Below are 14,987 nucleotides of genomic sequence, written 5' to 3' on the forward strand. Positions count from 1 at the left end.
TTTCCCGAACTACATTGACCTGATTCCTGTTCAGCCCAGGATATGTAGGAAACCTCTGAAGCAAAGGTTCGGTCAAATCTTTTTCAAAAAATGCTTCACACGGAGTATTCGGACGGGCAAAAATCGCTCGCTTTATCTTTGCGCGAATCCCTTCGTGTCTTCGTGCAAAGAGGGGCAGCTGTAAGCACGTGATTTTCGCTTTACGAGCAATCGCTCCAAAAGAAAATAAAAATAGTGACAAATGGTTTCGCTGTACAATTGTTCGAGTTTTCGTGACATGTGTTGTTAGTCATTTGTGGATCTGTCCATTTTTGCATTTAATCATTAACAAACAAAATACAAATATGTATGTTAGGATGATTAAACCATAATTCGGTCAGTAAAAGAAAATTCAAAAAATATATATATGTGCATCGTTCGTTCTAGGCTTTTAGTTAACTTACTTAAATATTTTTGTGATAATTGTGTTAAAATGTTGCATTGTTGTTTAGTTTTAATTTCGTTATTTTATTATTTGTTATTTTTATTTTTGTTTTAAAAGAAAAATAAAATTAGAAAACAAAGAGTGAAGGAAATCGGTTTGGGCCCAAAAGAAATGAAACAAAAACAGGCCCAACTAGCACTCAGACCCAGTCCAAATTCGGCTGCCCAAGCACCAGTTCAAACGACGCCGTATAAAGGCGTTCGATTTGAGCCATTCGTCTAGGCCAATCCAACGGCTCAGGATCCCTTTCAGCAACCCGTGTTCAAACCCGACCCAATAACCAGTCTGACCCAACCCCTCACTTAAACCAAACGACCCCGTTTAACTACCAAACGACCCCATCTCATTTCTCAGCATCAGATCTAAGCCGTTGAGATCATCTGATCTAACGGATCAGATCCAATCAGCCTCCCCGTATATAAACCTTATATCATACCCCCGCGCCCCCTATTCGAACCCCCCCCCCGCTCATCATCTTCGCCTAAACACTGAAGCCCCCATCAAACCCTAACGCCGCCCTAGTCTCCCTCGCCATTAAAGCCGACGGCACGAACGTCGGTGACCACCTCCTGAACACCCTAAGACCCCCTCACTCTCCTGAACATGGATCTGGTACCCCCTAGCCTCGAATCACCTTCCTTCGTCTCGAATCTTCATTTGAAGATTTGAGTCGAACCCGGACCTATGCCAAACCACCCCATCTTCATACCAGACACTCCCCTGACCTTCTTCGTGACCAAACCAAGCTTGGTTTGGTCCGAATCTACCCACAACTCCCAAAAATCAGATCTGAAGATCCAAAACCTAGAACACTAATAGCCTTGGAATCCGGCCGGTCTTAATAAGGGTTTGAGGTTTAATGGATCTTAACCAAGGTGTTCTCATGTGAGAACACCCTGGTTAAAATTTGTTCGGCCTCAAGTGGTCAAAGTTGAGTCTGATTTGGGTCCGTTCTGATTTCAAACTTTGTCGGTAAGTTTTTCTTTCCCTTTTCGTTTATATTAACTGCTGATTAAGTCATTAGCATGCTTTGTGATAATTGTTTGTTATTTTCTGATAGTTTTTTAATTTCTTTCATCTCTGTAAAGACCTTTTATTTGGTCGATTGTTTTCTGTGTATGATTTAAATGTATCCTATGGTAAGCATGTCCGATTAGTATAGTCGTCGCATGAATAAACTTATATAGGTTCCTAGTGGCTGACCAAGTTGTCCGAAGCCCTTTAGGTCCCTGTATGTGTTGTTTATTTAAACGACTGATTATTACCTGTTATAATTAGTATAGTCGACTCGATAAATGTCGTCGATTAGTTTTCTATAACTAATGAATCGAATGAGCTAATAATGTCGCACGACTAATTGAACCTTGCCACTGACTGAATTGCCCCAGCATTGTTTGAAATGAGTTTGTCTGCATTGTAAAAATGACTGAAAGGGTTCAGTCCAGGGCAGTCCTGAATTTGAACTTTCATCAATTCAAAATACCCTGATGATGCAATGGGCAGGGCAGTAACAATCAAGGTTAAACAGGGGTATTCTGGGGCGTTAAAAAGGACAGAAAGATTAGTTTAAATGAGCTGACAAGTAGGGTACTAATTAAGATTAAACTAATGCCAATGGGGAACAAGACACAAGGGTATGGGGCTTAAAATGAATGAATAAAATGAGCCCATAACTCTTGATTAAACAAAGACCAGGCGTGGGGAACAAAGGGCTGGCACCAAAAGATGCTTAGGCATGGGCTTAAAAGAGTATGGGCAGTCTGCAAGTAGGGGGAGGCAGCTTAGCTACACTGGGTCATTTGGCTTATAAATAGGCCCTTTGAGAACTTAAGAAAGGGCTGGAATTTTTAGTCTTGGGGGAGGATTTTGAGTCTCAAGGCTGGAACTTTTTAGTCTGAAAAGGTGGAGTGAGTAAAAAAAAAAAACTGAAAAACATAAGGTAGTTTCCCGTAAGTCTTCAACCAAACACTGTCTGAAAGTTGTATAAGAGTGCATTCTGGTCAGGCTGTCTTGGCCAAGTCCTGTTGTTTGCATTGACTGAGCTGTTTCTGGTTATTGAATTGGTAGTGTTGCTGCATTGAATACTCTGTTGTTGCTGTTGTTTCATCATTCTTTTCTGGGTTCATTGGTTTGGTACTCGACTATTTGCTGGTCCTTTTGTTCTGGGAAATATTGTTGGTCGTCTGAGGTTTGTGGAAAACATTTGGTTTGGTTTGTTGCTGTGCTGTTGCTGTGTATCTGCTGCTGCTGTGTTTGTGGCATACTGCCCGACTGACCATTCCTTTCTTCTTTTGTTCTCCATACCAGGTACACACCTAATATACTGTCAGATGTAATTGGAAAATTGGGATGAATACAAATGAGAAAACTTGAAGAATGTCTTTTTATACATAGATTGTTGCATTAAATATCATGTAATGTAGAATAATTTTATTCTTGTTTGGATGCTGGAAGTAGCTTGCACGCCTAGTAGATATCAATGCATGGTAGTTGAATATCAGTTCGTATACGTATGCTGCTAGTTAAAAGTATTCTCAATATGTTGGGTTGTATCTTAGACTTAGTCTAATCGTGTAGCATGTTCTTTAATACCAGCTAAGCATGAAGCCATCCATTGCTAGCTAAGTTCATTTCTTTTGATAAACTGCCCTATTATAATTGATAAACCACACCTTTAAAACAAAGAACACAAATTCAGGGCCTCAACCTCATGAAGGTCGAGCCCAGGTCAAAACAGACCAGGCAGGTCCGCGTCGAACGAGCAGTGGCCCAGGTCTGGCCCATCACGCATGGGTTGGATTTGGGCCCGTGATTATTTATTCGACTGACTATGCACGCAGCCTCGGTCCTGATTCTTTTTTAGCATTTCCGAATTCCGTTACAAACAACTTGCAAGCATGTAATTAATTAGGACTATCTACTGTTTTCAATCGATAGGGGCAAACACGACAAGAAACGTAGTTGCTGTAGGATATCCTTTTAAAATAAGAATGAGATGAGCCTCGGCGGAAATAAACGAAACGCGCAGATGCGGGGCCCTTGTTAAAATGTATATTATCGAAGCATTTAGTTTCCAGGACGGGTTGTTTAGCAAAATCTCACAACCCTCCTAAAATAACAATACGTTAGACTCTTTAGGACGCGCCTTAATAAATCTTACCTTCTTAAACTCGGGTGCGCATTTATGTGACCCAAATCCGAATCTCGACGGATTCGAAATGCGTTTCTAATCACGGGTACATTGATTGTGACGTGGTTCAAAATGTATGTCCATGACGTCGCAAATTTTTTTTTTTTTAAAAAATAAGAATGAGACGAGCCTCGCCCAAATAAAAATACAAATTTTGCGGGGCCCTCAGTAAATATTTGCTTTTAAAATTGTTTAGACTTCGGGATTGACCGCTTAGTAAAATTTCACGGTCTTACCCAAAATACATACGCTAGTCACTTTAGGCGCGCCTTTAATAATTTAACTTCCTTAAACTCGGGTGCACATTGATGTGACCCAAATCCAAATCTCAACGGAGTCAAAGTGTGTCGACGATCACGGGTACATTGATTGTAACGCGGTTCGAGATACATTTTCACAACGTTGCAATTCTTGATAAAAAACAGTAAATGATAAAAGCGGTTTAAAGTTAATTTTTGCACATAAGTTCACACTTGTATAAAATCAGATAATCAAGCCGAATATAACAGTTGAGCGACCGTGCTAGAACCACGGAACTCGGGAATGCCTAACACCTTCTCCCGGGTTAACAGAATTCCTTATCCGGATTTCTGGTACGCAGACTGTAATATAGAGTCATTCTTTTCCTCGATTCGGGATTAAAATTGGTGACTTGGGATACCCTAAATCTCCCAAGTGGCGACTCTGAAATAATTAAACCAATCCCGTTTCGATTGTCCTTTAATTGGAAAAAACTCCCTTGTACCCTCCCGGGTGCGGAAAAAGGAGGTGTGACACTAAGTATACTAGCACAAGAAGTTGGCGTAAAACCACTCCATAATCAAGATAAATTATACTTTAATTGTGCTACAATCATCAAGATATTTTGCCCAACAATATCTTCGATTGTGAACATAATTTATTAATTATGAAAACCGACAATTTAATTTTCGTGCATAAGTTAAGACTCCATACACTAAATCGTCTACTACATAATTAAAGGACATACATATAACAAATGATTTATTTAAAATAATACTTTATTGAATTTGAAAAATTAAATAAACTATTATTGCATAAAGAATAAAACATACACTATAGCTAAACCGCATGTTTAATAATATATATAAAAAAAAGAATGACTAGAAGAGTTTCGCCCCATGTATGACAGGATCTCGTTTCATAGACACCTAATCTAAACAAAAACAGGTACAACAAGTACTCCTTAAAACAAGAAAGTAGTCCTATCTATTCTACGGAAGCAACAACGAAGTGTCTTTTAGCTATTATGTTTACGCGTTCATTTTACATGATAAACACAATTAGCTGTTTCTTATTACACTGTGTCCAATAAACATGATTTATTTTTGTATCATTAGTTGGAAATATTTGTCATCTATTAAAAAAGTTCAATACAGTAGTTGCATTTCATACATAAGCATAAATAAATGGGTGACACCTTATTGCACGTAGGTGGCCTACAAACCGACCGTTGAAACCAACTGGGATTAAGAATTGAACTTTGATGTCAAAGTTCTGATTGTGGAAATTAATAAATTTATTCCTACACGGCATTTGATTTTAAGTACATTTATTCTTGTCATTTTATTAGTAGCAAATTTTTGTTTCATAGGATGAATAAATATTACATGGAACTAAAATTTTGTGTACATAGACTGTAAGATTATCTTAGAGTACCTTTTTTCTGGAAACATATAACTACATAAGGTTAACCATTGGCAAGTTCCGGCGAATGAACTATCAAGTCGCCATATAAATTTATAAACTACAAATCGAGTTACACTTGGAAATATAAGATGTCCTACATTTGACATATATAGGCAGACAAAGGGTGTTTACCATTTATAAAGACATTCAAATGATTTGGACTACTACACCAATTATCTTAGGTAGCATATGAACATCAATTTTCACTTACAAAAGGAACTTTTGAATTGATGTTTGTTTAAAATATTCTTTTTCGCAAAGTAAATTTTTCATTACCTGTTTTTATTAATTGTGATTTGAAAATGGTTTTTCAAAGACAATTTTTTGTTCAAACTCTACTTCCGTTCACAAAATCTCCCAAAAAAACTTTATCGACGCACATCTTCAACTTCCAAAAACATTTAAGAAAATGTTCAAAATACTGTTTCTAAATATTCTCCAAACGGCTTGATTATGAATACTTAGATTAATATAGGTTCCTATATTTATTTTGATTAAGAAATCACTTTAATTTCATTTTTATGTTGCTACAATTTCCTTATAATTTGATTTTATATTGAAACTCTCGCTAGAATTAAAAAATAAAAATTCAATGTCCTTATCCGTCAGAAGAAAGGGAAATACATATATCTTTGAATCACAATCCACAAACCGACCATTAGGTTGACTTGCTACTCGACCTCTAACACCACCAATACAAGATTCAATATCTATCCATAAATGATAAGAAATATGCAATATATATGCTGACTTATGTTATGTAATTGTGATGGTTTCCTAAATATTTTATCAAGACATTCAAGTCTATGAAGGAAAGTGAAATCTAAAGACTTAAAAAGAAATTTCCCCTTTCCTTTCTCTTAAGGAAAGGGAGATACTTAATATATTTATTTTACTTCAATCTTGACGATAAAAATTCTTCGTCTCCTATCTCAAAATTTGGTCATTGACCAGTTATATAGTAATTGTAATGACAATTTTGTCCTTTAAATTGTTATAACTACCCTTTATGTAATTTTTGCTATCATGGTATTTTTTTTCCCTTTACATCAAATTGGTTATCTTTCTCTCTAGGTTAACTAATTACATCATATGCTTTTCCTAAAGCTTCTTCTTGCGTAAAATTTTCATCTTCTCGGCCTTTTTCCAGTCTTGAAGCTTAAACCAGCAATCATCATTTGGTTTACAACTAATATATAAAACAATATTTTCTTTCCTGATCTTATGTTGTATATCTGAAATAAATGATGGGAAAAAGAAGAAAGCTAATTTTCATTCTCTCTCATTATTCCTCCTACGAAAAAGATTTTAAAAAAGAAACAGACGGCCACATCTTTATGCAGGTGCAAAAGTGATTTTACTTATTAGATAAGGAAACTTGTCACAATTTTGTTAGTTGGAGAAAATGATGCAGATGTGTGATTTAGAGCACTAAGTAGGCTTTATTTTGATTACTACCATAATCATGAAGATTAGAAAAAAAGAAAAGTCTAAATCTTGATGAGACATTTTGCTTTTTCCTTGAGATATTTTTGTTTCCATACAAAAAAGGAAAAGGAAAAGAAACGAAAGAGGGTCAAAAGCCGACATATCTTATACCTAAATAAATAAGAGGAAAGCTGACAAAAAAAATATCTTGAAATAAGAAATATGACAAGAATTCGAGATAAGATATTAGGGTTCATTTCAAAACCTCAACACATATCAAAGCCATGTTTACCACGTTTTATGCCTATCAAAAGTATTACCATCTTTGTAGTATGGAGTAATTGGTTACCCGTAAAATGGTACAGTTAAATTTATAACGTAATTTATAGATAAGTGAATCGATTTGCCCTAAAGACAATAAAAAAATAAGACTGAAGTTAATATTTAGTGATTGAAATTAAAGAAGATAACAAGCATGATTCCAAACTCAGCCTTTCGGTACTAATTGTTTCTCGATTCGCCATTTGTCTATCTTCGGCTCTATTTGTCATCTTAACGTTCGACCACTTATTATAAACCAATTTCCAATACAGTAATGCTTATTCTACGTATCTGATTTAATTAGTTATGCATATTTTTGAAAGTAATAATTGAATAAATTTGATAAATGACGTAAGTCAGTCGAACAGCACCATTGATTCAACTTAGTAAAATTCGCACTTTACCTCATAAAATGAAAATAAAGCAGTAAGAGCTAGTAATCTCTTTTTTTTTTTTTGGTAATTGTAAGAGCTAGTAATCTAATTTCAGGTATGTGTTATATATAGTTGCCTACCAACTTAGCTTGTTAGCTTATTATTTGACAGAGACAGCCACTAAACAGAAAAGTACAAAAGGAGGATTTAAAAGTCCTTGGCTACAAAAAAATAGCTCGGTTTAATTATACATCAAACAAATAAGAAATTAAGATACAATGTCCTCAAAATCATGTCGGTCATGAAGGGTAGATTTTTCTCTCACTCCACAAGATAAAATCATGCTTATAAAGTTGAAAATTGTAAGTGAGACGCATAAATTGGTTGAAGTTGAAAATAACAATATTTAAAGTTAAAAAAAGTATTAAAAGCTTCAAATGCTAAAGTTGAGTCTTTATAAATATAAAAATATTATCTATAGCCAAACAAAATTCTCAAGAATTCACCAAAATCTCGTGATCGTACAAATCTCTGTGGCTGTAAAAGCTTTCAAAAATACGAATATAAAACTCCTTTTCAGAACAAGGAAACAAAACAAAAAAAAAAAACTCTTTTTCTTTGGGACCCAAAAATAGAATAATTCCAATATCCATCGCGAAATTTCCTTCAAAGAAATAGACACCATGTATCTTCAAAACCAATAAACTCCAACCACGTAGAAAGCAATCACATGAACGTCACGTGACTCAAGCATCATTTTTGGGAAAAAAGAAAAGGAAAAAAAAGAAGTCTTCCTTTATTAGTCTTTTTCTTTTTCTTTCTTCTTTAATTAAAAAGGGTTTGTAGTGTTTACACATAAAAAACCTTTTCTCAATTGACAATTTAATTTCATGATATTTCCAGCTGGTGGATTCCCCACAACGTTAAATAATTCTTATACGCATTAAATTAAAAATAATCCTTATACGAATTCACCACCCACCCCTTTTAATATAACCCCACAAACAAATAGATTACAGTATACATACAGCTCTATACACAAATCATTTTTCTTACTTTACACAAAGCCTCCTAAATATAGCTCAAAAACACAAACAACAACATCAACATCTCCCAACTACACGACAGCCCACCATTTCAATGGCATAAACTCCTCTAAAAACCCATTTTTAAGGCTGACTTTCAACTACCCCTTTTGATCTTTTGCCTATTTTTCGCAAATCTTGAACTACCCTTTTGTTGCAAATTTGGAAACCACCATTTGATAATATTTTGGGCTAAATTTGGAGTACCCATTTTTGGTTAAAGTTTGGAGAATCCATGGCCGGCACCACTACCGCCGCCGACACCAGCACCAGCAGTAGAAGCAACCTAGCGCCGACAAAAAGTCTGAGCAAAAAGGAAAATCAAGGACTTTTATTGGGTAGATACGAAATTGGGAAATTACTAGGGCACGGTACGTTTGCTAAGGTGTACCATGCTAGGAATGTGAAGACAAATGAGAGCGTTGCTATAAAAGTTATTGATAAAGAAAAGATCTTGAAAGTTGGTCTTATTGATCATATAAAACGCGAGATCTCAATTTTAAGGAGAGTTAGGCACCCAAACATAGTCCAATTGTATGAAGTTATGGCCACAAAGGCCAAAATCTACTTTGTCATGGAGTATGTTAAAGGTGGTGAGCTCTTTAATAAGGTTGCTAAAGGCAGGCTTAAGGAAGAAGTTGCTAGAAAATATTTCCAGCAGTTAATCTCTGCTGTAGCTTTTTGTCATGCTCGTGGTGTTTACCATAGGGACCTAAAGCCTGAAAATATACTGTTAGATGAAGATGGGAATGTTAAAGTTTCTGACTTTGGCCTTAGTGCCATTTCAGAGCAGATAAAGCAAGATGGTTTGTTTCATACCTTTTGTGGTACCCCGGCTTACGTGGCGCCGGAGGTGTTAGCTAGAAAGGGTTATGATGCAGCCAAAGTTGATATTTGGTCATGTGGGGTGATACTCTTTGTGCTAATGGCAGGGTATTTGCCATTTCATGATCAGAATATTATGGCTATGTATAAGAAGATATACAAGGGTGAATTTAGATGTCCTAGATGGTTTTCACCCGAATTGACTAAGTTTTTAAGGCAACTTCTTGATACTAATCCTGAAACTAGGATCACTATTCAGGAGGTTATGAACAATAGGTGGTTTAAGAAGGGTTTTAAACATGTCAAGTTTTATATTGAGGATGACAAGTTGTGTAGTGTTAATGATGATGATTATGATGGCGGGGTTGATTATTCGTCTGATAGATCGGAGTCTGAATCTGAAATGGAGATGAGAAGGAAGCCTGCTACTTTGCCTAGGCCAGCTAGCTTGAATGCATTTGATATCATATCGTTTTCTCGTGGTTTTGATTTATCTGGTTTGTTTGAAGAAGGAGGAGATGGGGCAAGGTTTGTATCCGGGGCTCCTGTGCCCAAGATCATTAGTAAGTTGGAGGAAATTGCTAAAGTTGTGAGCTTTGCGGTGAGGAAGAAGGATTGTAGAGTGAGTTTAGAGGGGTCTAAAGAGGGTGAAAAGGGACCATTGACAATTGCAGCTGAGATATTTGAGTTGACGCCATCGCTGAGAGTTGTTGAGGTGAAGAAGAAAGGAGGAGATAGAGTGGAGTATGAGGAGTTTTACAACAGGGAATTGAAGCCAGGGTTACAGAATTTAACGCTTGAAGTTGGAGACCATATCCATTCGTCTTATTTGCCATCAGATACTGAATAGGGAGAGAAAGAGAAGGGAAAAGGGTAAGCTCTTTTCTCTTTCCTTTTAATATCTTTAGGTGCATTTGTATAGATAGCACTTTGTATTCTTTACACTTTTGCATCTGTTATTAGCTCATGTTCTAAGGTTGTGAAATCTTGTAATTTCTGTTCTTGTTGTGGAATACTATATGAAGATCTAAAAAATGGAACACATCAGTGTCTCAAAATTGGCTCAGTTCTCAATTTCCTTTTATTTTCTGTTACTAGTAATATTCTGACGCTAAATTCAGAATTTGGTAAACTATTCCTATGAGCAAATCTGTAGTTGTACTAGTCTGTAGCTTGTGGAGGTGCTGCTTTATACAGATTGAGCTTCTCAATTTCGTTGTAGCTTGTGGAAGCTGCGTATTATAGGTCGAGCTTCTCAATCTTATAAGGTCAGCTTTTCTGTACCACTGGTTATGGACGGTATATGCTTGAATGCTCTTGTTTTGTGCAACTTTCTCTAGTTAGTATGGACAAGAAACAGGAGTAGCGATCAGGCAGTTGTCAATGGTTGGATTGAATGAGCAAGCATTTATAAATAATGAGCAATTTTCTGATAATATTTGCAATGAGATTTTGGTAATATTTGATTAATTACTCAAAAGTTATTCTATCCTTACCCAACACATATGGACTTCATAGAATGATGAGAAAAGAAGAGGACAAAGGTCTATGGAAATTCATATCAAGCAAAAAAAAAGGGTCTATGGAAATTCATGAACAATTCCAGACATAGTATAAGGTTCAAGTGTTTATCAACCGCTTTTTTGTTTATTTTTGTTTAGATTGTTGGTGTCTGCGTTGGTCTTATAGAAATGGGAGTCATTCATGGATTGTAATCTTTTTTTTCTCTTAATACTATTGCCAGTTTAGAAATCAAGGCCGGGGAACCTTGATGATTGGAAATGGGATTAAGGCTCTTATAGATTTCCTTGAGGATGTTACCTCCTATACTAAACCTTACTAAATGTTTGCTTGTGATTAGCTGTTCACTTGAGCTTTTAGCTTCCCTGCTAGTTTTCTTGGTCAATCTGGAGTTTCCCTTTCAGTTGATTACACTTGAATATCAGTAGATCTTCTCCGATGAAAAAGAAAAAGAAGAACCTAGTTTTGTGAGCTACAAACTAGCTGGGAAATCAAATGCCCGTCTTTAACCTTTGATAGGTGTAAGTACCACAAGTCTAAGTGAAGGCAACAACTAAGGCAATGACATTTGAGTGAGGTAACTCTTCCTTTCGCAATTGGAGGATAAAACTATTTGTTTACTTATAACCAAAAATATAGCTGTTGAGCTTCTGCTGAAAGGGATTCTGAAAAAGAATTGATTTTCTTTCGAATCAGTTTGTCCAGATAGGATTTATTTGCGTGAATGTTTTAGGACACTGTATATGGAGAATATGACAAACTTTTAAGTGAAGACACTGTTGTTGGTTTACAGAAACCAGCTCTCTGTTCTCCCTTGGTAAGATTTCTTCCTAGAGTAAAAACCAAAAAATCTTGGGTAAGATTTCTTCCTAGAGTAATTAGTTTCTGTAGAGGCAAGCACTTAGTTCACTGACATAGCTGGAGATAGTGTCAATAGACAGCAATTGCTTGATTTTTATTTCTAAAGAAGAATCAAATAATCAGAGAGAAGCATGTTCTGCCATTATGCTTTTAGTAGGTGTAAAATTTCTTTTGTGCGGTGTGAAAATTTAATTGGAATAAGGGGCATTTGGAAATTATGCATAGGAGTATACTTTCAATTTGACTAGCATGTTCTAACTTTTTGAGGCACTTTCTGGGTGTTGAGGTCTTATAAAAAAAGTGGTTTTTGGTGATCTCTCATATTAGGCTGAGCACCCATTTATCCTTGGTTCTTTAGTTATAGTCCTATTGTTTCACCCGGTAGGGGATTATCTTTTGCTGATGGGAATATGATGCAATATCCTGGATTTAAGGACGGATCTTTTGTCAATTCTTATGTTTATTTCTTGCATATGCTGTATTCTATTATGCTGTATGGTTGGTTTTAAAATTAGCGAGGACTAGTCCTTTCTGGTTCCTTCCCTTTTTATACTACTATTTTTTCTTGGTAGTGCCAATTGAACATTGTTGACCAACCTTTCTCATATAAAAGAATGAAACTTAATTTTCCCTTATTATGGCCAGGTCATTCATCACTATGCTGCTGGTATTATTAATTAAATATTTAGTAGTGGTTCGTACTGAAAGACGTAATTGCTAAATTTATATTCGGCAACTGGTTGCCTGAATTTGGCCACTAATGGCTTTTCATATACTAATAATAGGCCAATTAACTGATGACGCATCTAGTTATGTACTTTGAATAAACACTTAATTGTTGTCTGTTGATGATGCAATCGACTCTTCAGGCACATTGGTTTCTTACTATTGGTGTGATACTTGCATATATAATCATCAATGAACATGCAGTGCCATGAATTTTTTTTAATGTACCAAATAAAGAAGAATTTGAAAAAAGAAAAAGAGAAGGGGTAAATGGAAAGAGCAAGAAGCAGTCCAAAAACACCTCTTTGTTTGCTGGCGATCTCGCAGCTATATAAAGTGGTAAACTGCTATTATCTCCTAAAAACCTTCAAAGCCCCTTTGAATCTTAATATAACTATTAACTAGTGCAGCTTAGGTTTATTAAATTTCCAGCAGAAAAAACTGTTTCTTTCTTTTTGATCTCTCTTTATGTTTTTTAGTGTCCTTACTTATTGCCTGACATTGTGAAATGAGTGTTAGATCTGTGTGATTGCACTGGCCAGCAGGTTCTAATGATTTGGTATCATATCATGGGATGCCAAACAAAACTAGACTGGCATTCATACTCTGATTAATCAGAAAATGCAGTTCAATAATGTTTTTCTGTTTGTTCCATGTCTGGTAGGCAAGTGTGGACTTCTAACAACTGGTGAATGCTACTTCCACTAGAACGGAGAACTCCTGAATACCAAAAAGCAGAACCAAATACCAAGCTGGATGGATCAAGCGCTAACCCTCGCCAACTAGCCCTTTTGCATTGCACTTCGTCGCAAGTTGATGTTCAAGATCAAGATTTAACCATTTCAACTCAGGCCAGTGCATAACATGGTTCGTAGTCTAATTGTTTATTAGTAGTCTGTCTATGGAACTAGTAGTTGTAGCCAAAATAATAAAGGTCTTCTGATTTGCACTTCACGCCAAGTTAGTGGATGTAATACTTATGCAGAGAAATAAAAAAGAAAATTGAAAATGGCATAAGGAATTGTCAAAGTCGGTTTTTAAATTATAAAAACTTTGTGATAATGTTTCTGGACCATACCAAAAAAGAATATTTCTGGACCACTGTGTAGTGAATGGTTGAAAGCCTTTGTTTAGTGTCGTGAGACGGCAGTTTCAGGACTAGTGCAGGCTGTTGCTATCAAACTTTTTGGCCTCTCACCAAATTTCTGCAGCCATGTTAGATGAGAGGATCTATTTTCTGGTCAATTTTTCTGCGTGAGGATATTGGTATCTAGCTTTTGTATATGCGAATCTCATTGACCACTAGAGAATTCTTTACTTTGCACTAATTTAGAAATTGCAGACTAGGGAGAGAACAGAAGGGAAAAATAGAATGAGATATTGACGAACTAAATATTTACATCAAACTAAACAATTTAATATTAGCAGTTAAAAGTTAAGAGTGAGAATTATGTCACTTAACTATGGCTTTGTGATAAAAGTACGTATTATACATGTGTATTTATTAGCTTAGCGTAAACATAAAGTATGTGGAGAATCAATTTTCATTAATTTAGGAATTACTACTTTTCACATATATAATTCCTGCATTATATATTGCGCAAATTATCATATGAACCAAACAACTCCGTTAAGTGGATAAGACAAAAAACATTTTAGTTTATTGCTAAGTCTATGTTATATTATTATTAATTTATGTTTTCCACTTTTAATATTTCGTAGTGGTATCTAATCTTTTTGGAACTACCCTAAAAGAAGGTCTGACATGACAAATAACAAAAATATCTCTAGCCAACTCTGTGCAAATTGTATGTCGTAGTCCAACCATCAAATCATCAATATGTTGTTTGCCTCTTAATAGGAGTGAATTTATATGCGGTTCACTGTGAGTAGGATAGTATCTTTTGACGGGCAAGATCCGGGATCCAAGGACTGAGCTTTATCAATTCCTATGTTTTCTTCTTGCATACTCTCTATTCTGTTATGCTCTGTTGTATGTATCTTATGGTCCTTTCCGTTTGTTAAAAAGTGAGTATCCTTATGGTTGGTTTTTAAAATTATTGGAGCCCTTTCTGCTTCTTTTCCTTTTATAATTTATATAATTGTCTCTTTCCTTTGTGTGCAAATGGAACATTGTTGACCAACCTTTCTGATTCAAAAGAATGAAACCTATTTTTGTTATTGTTGCCAGCATTTGACATGTAATTCATCACTACTGGTTTAAGTTTTAAGCACATCAATTAGCTTCTTACTAATGATGCAATACTTGCATATATGATGATGGATAAATATTCAGAGCTAAAAAAGAAGTTATAGAAAGAAAAAGAGAAGAAGGGGCGAATGGAATGGGCAACAAGTAGTAAATGGAAAAACCTTGAGGTGGACCACAAATGTGATGAGATGGTCGAGATTCCTCTGCCCTTAATTAGAAATTTTGAGCTTGAACTTTAAGATGAAGGAGAGAC

General features: G+C 35.6%; 1 protein-coding gene across 1 annotated transcript; it reads left to right on the forward strand.

The window, feature by feature from the left end:
- The first annotated feature begins 8,514 nt into the window (after window positions 1-8,514).
- LOC107802445 (CBL-interacting serine/threonine-protein kinase 12-like) lies at window positions 8,515-13,551 on the forward strand. Its single transcript, XM_016625953.2, has 2 exons — window positions 8,515-10,287; window positions 13,187-13,551. Exon 1 carries the CDS (start codon window positions 8,825-8,827, stop codon window positions 10,262-10,264), a length of 1,440 nt encoding a protein of 479 aa, XP_016481439.1. The 5' UTR covers window positions 8,515-8,824; the 3' UTR covers window positions 10,265-10,287; window positions 13,187-13,551.
- Window positions 13,552-14,987: the final 1,436 nt, after the last annotated feature.

This window comes from Nicotiana tabacum, chromosome 3 (assembly GCF_000715075.1).
Source record: "Nicotiana tabacum cultivar K326 chromosome 3, ASM71507v2, whole genome shotgun sequence".
NCBI classification, from domain to species: Eukaryota; Viridiplantae; Streptophyta; class Magnoliopsida; order Solanales; family Solanaceae; genus Nicotiana; species Nicotiana tabacum.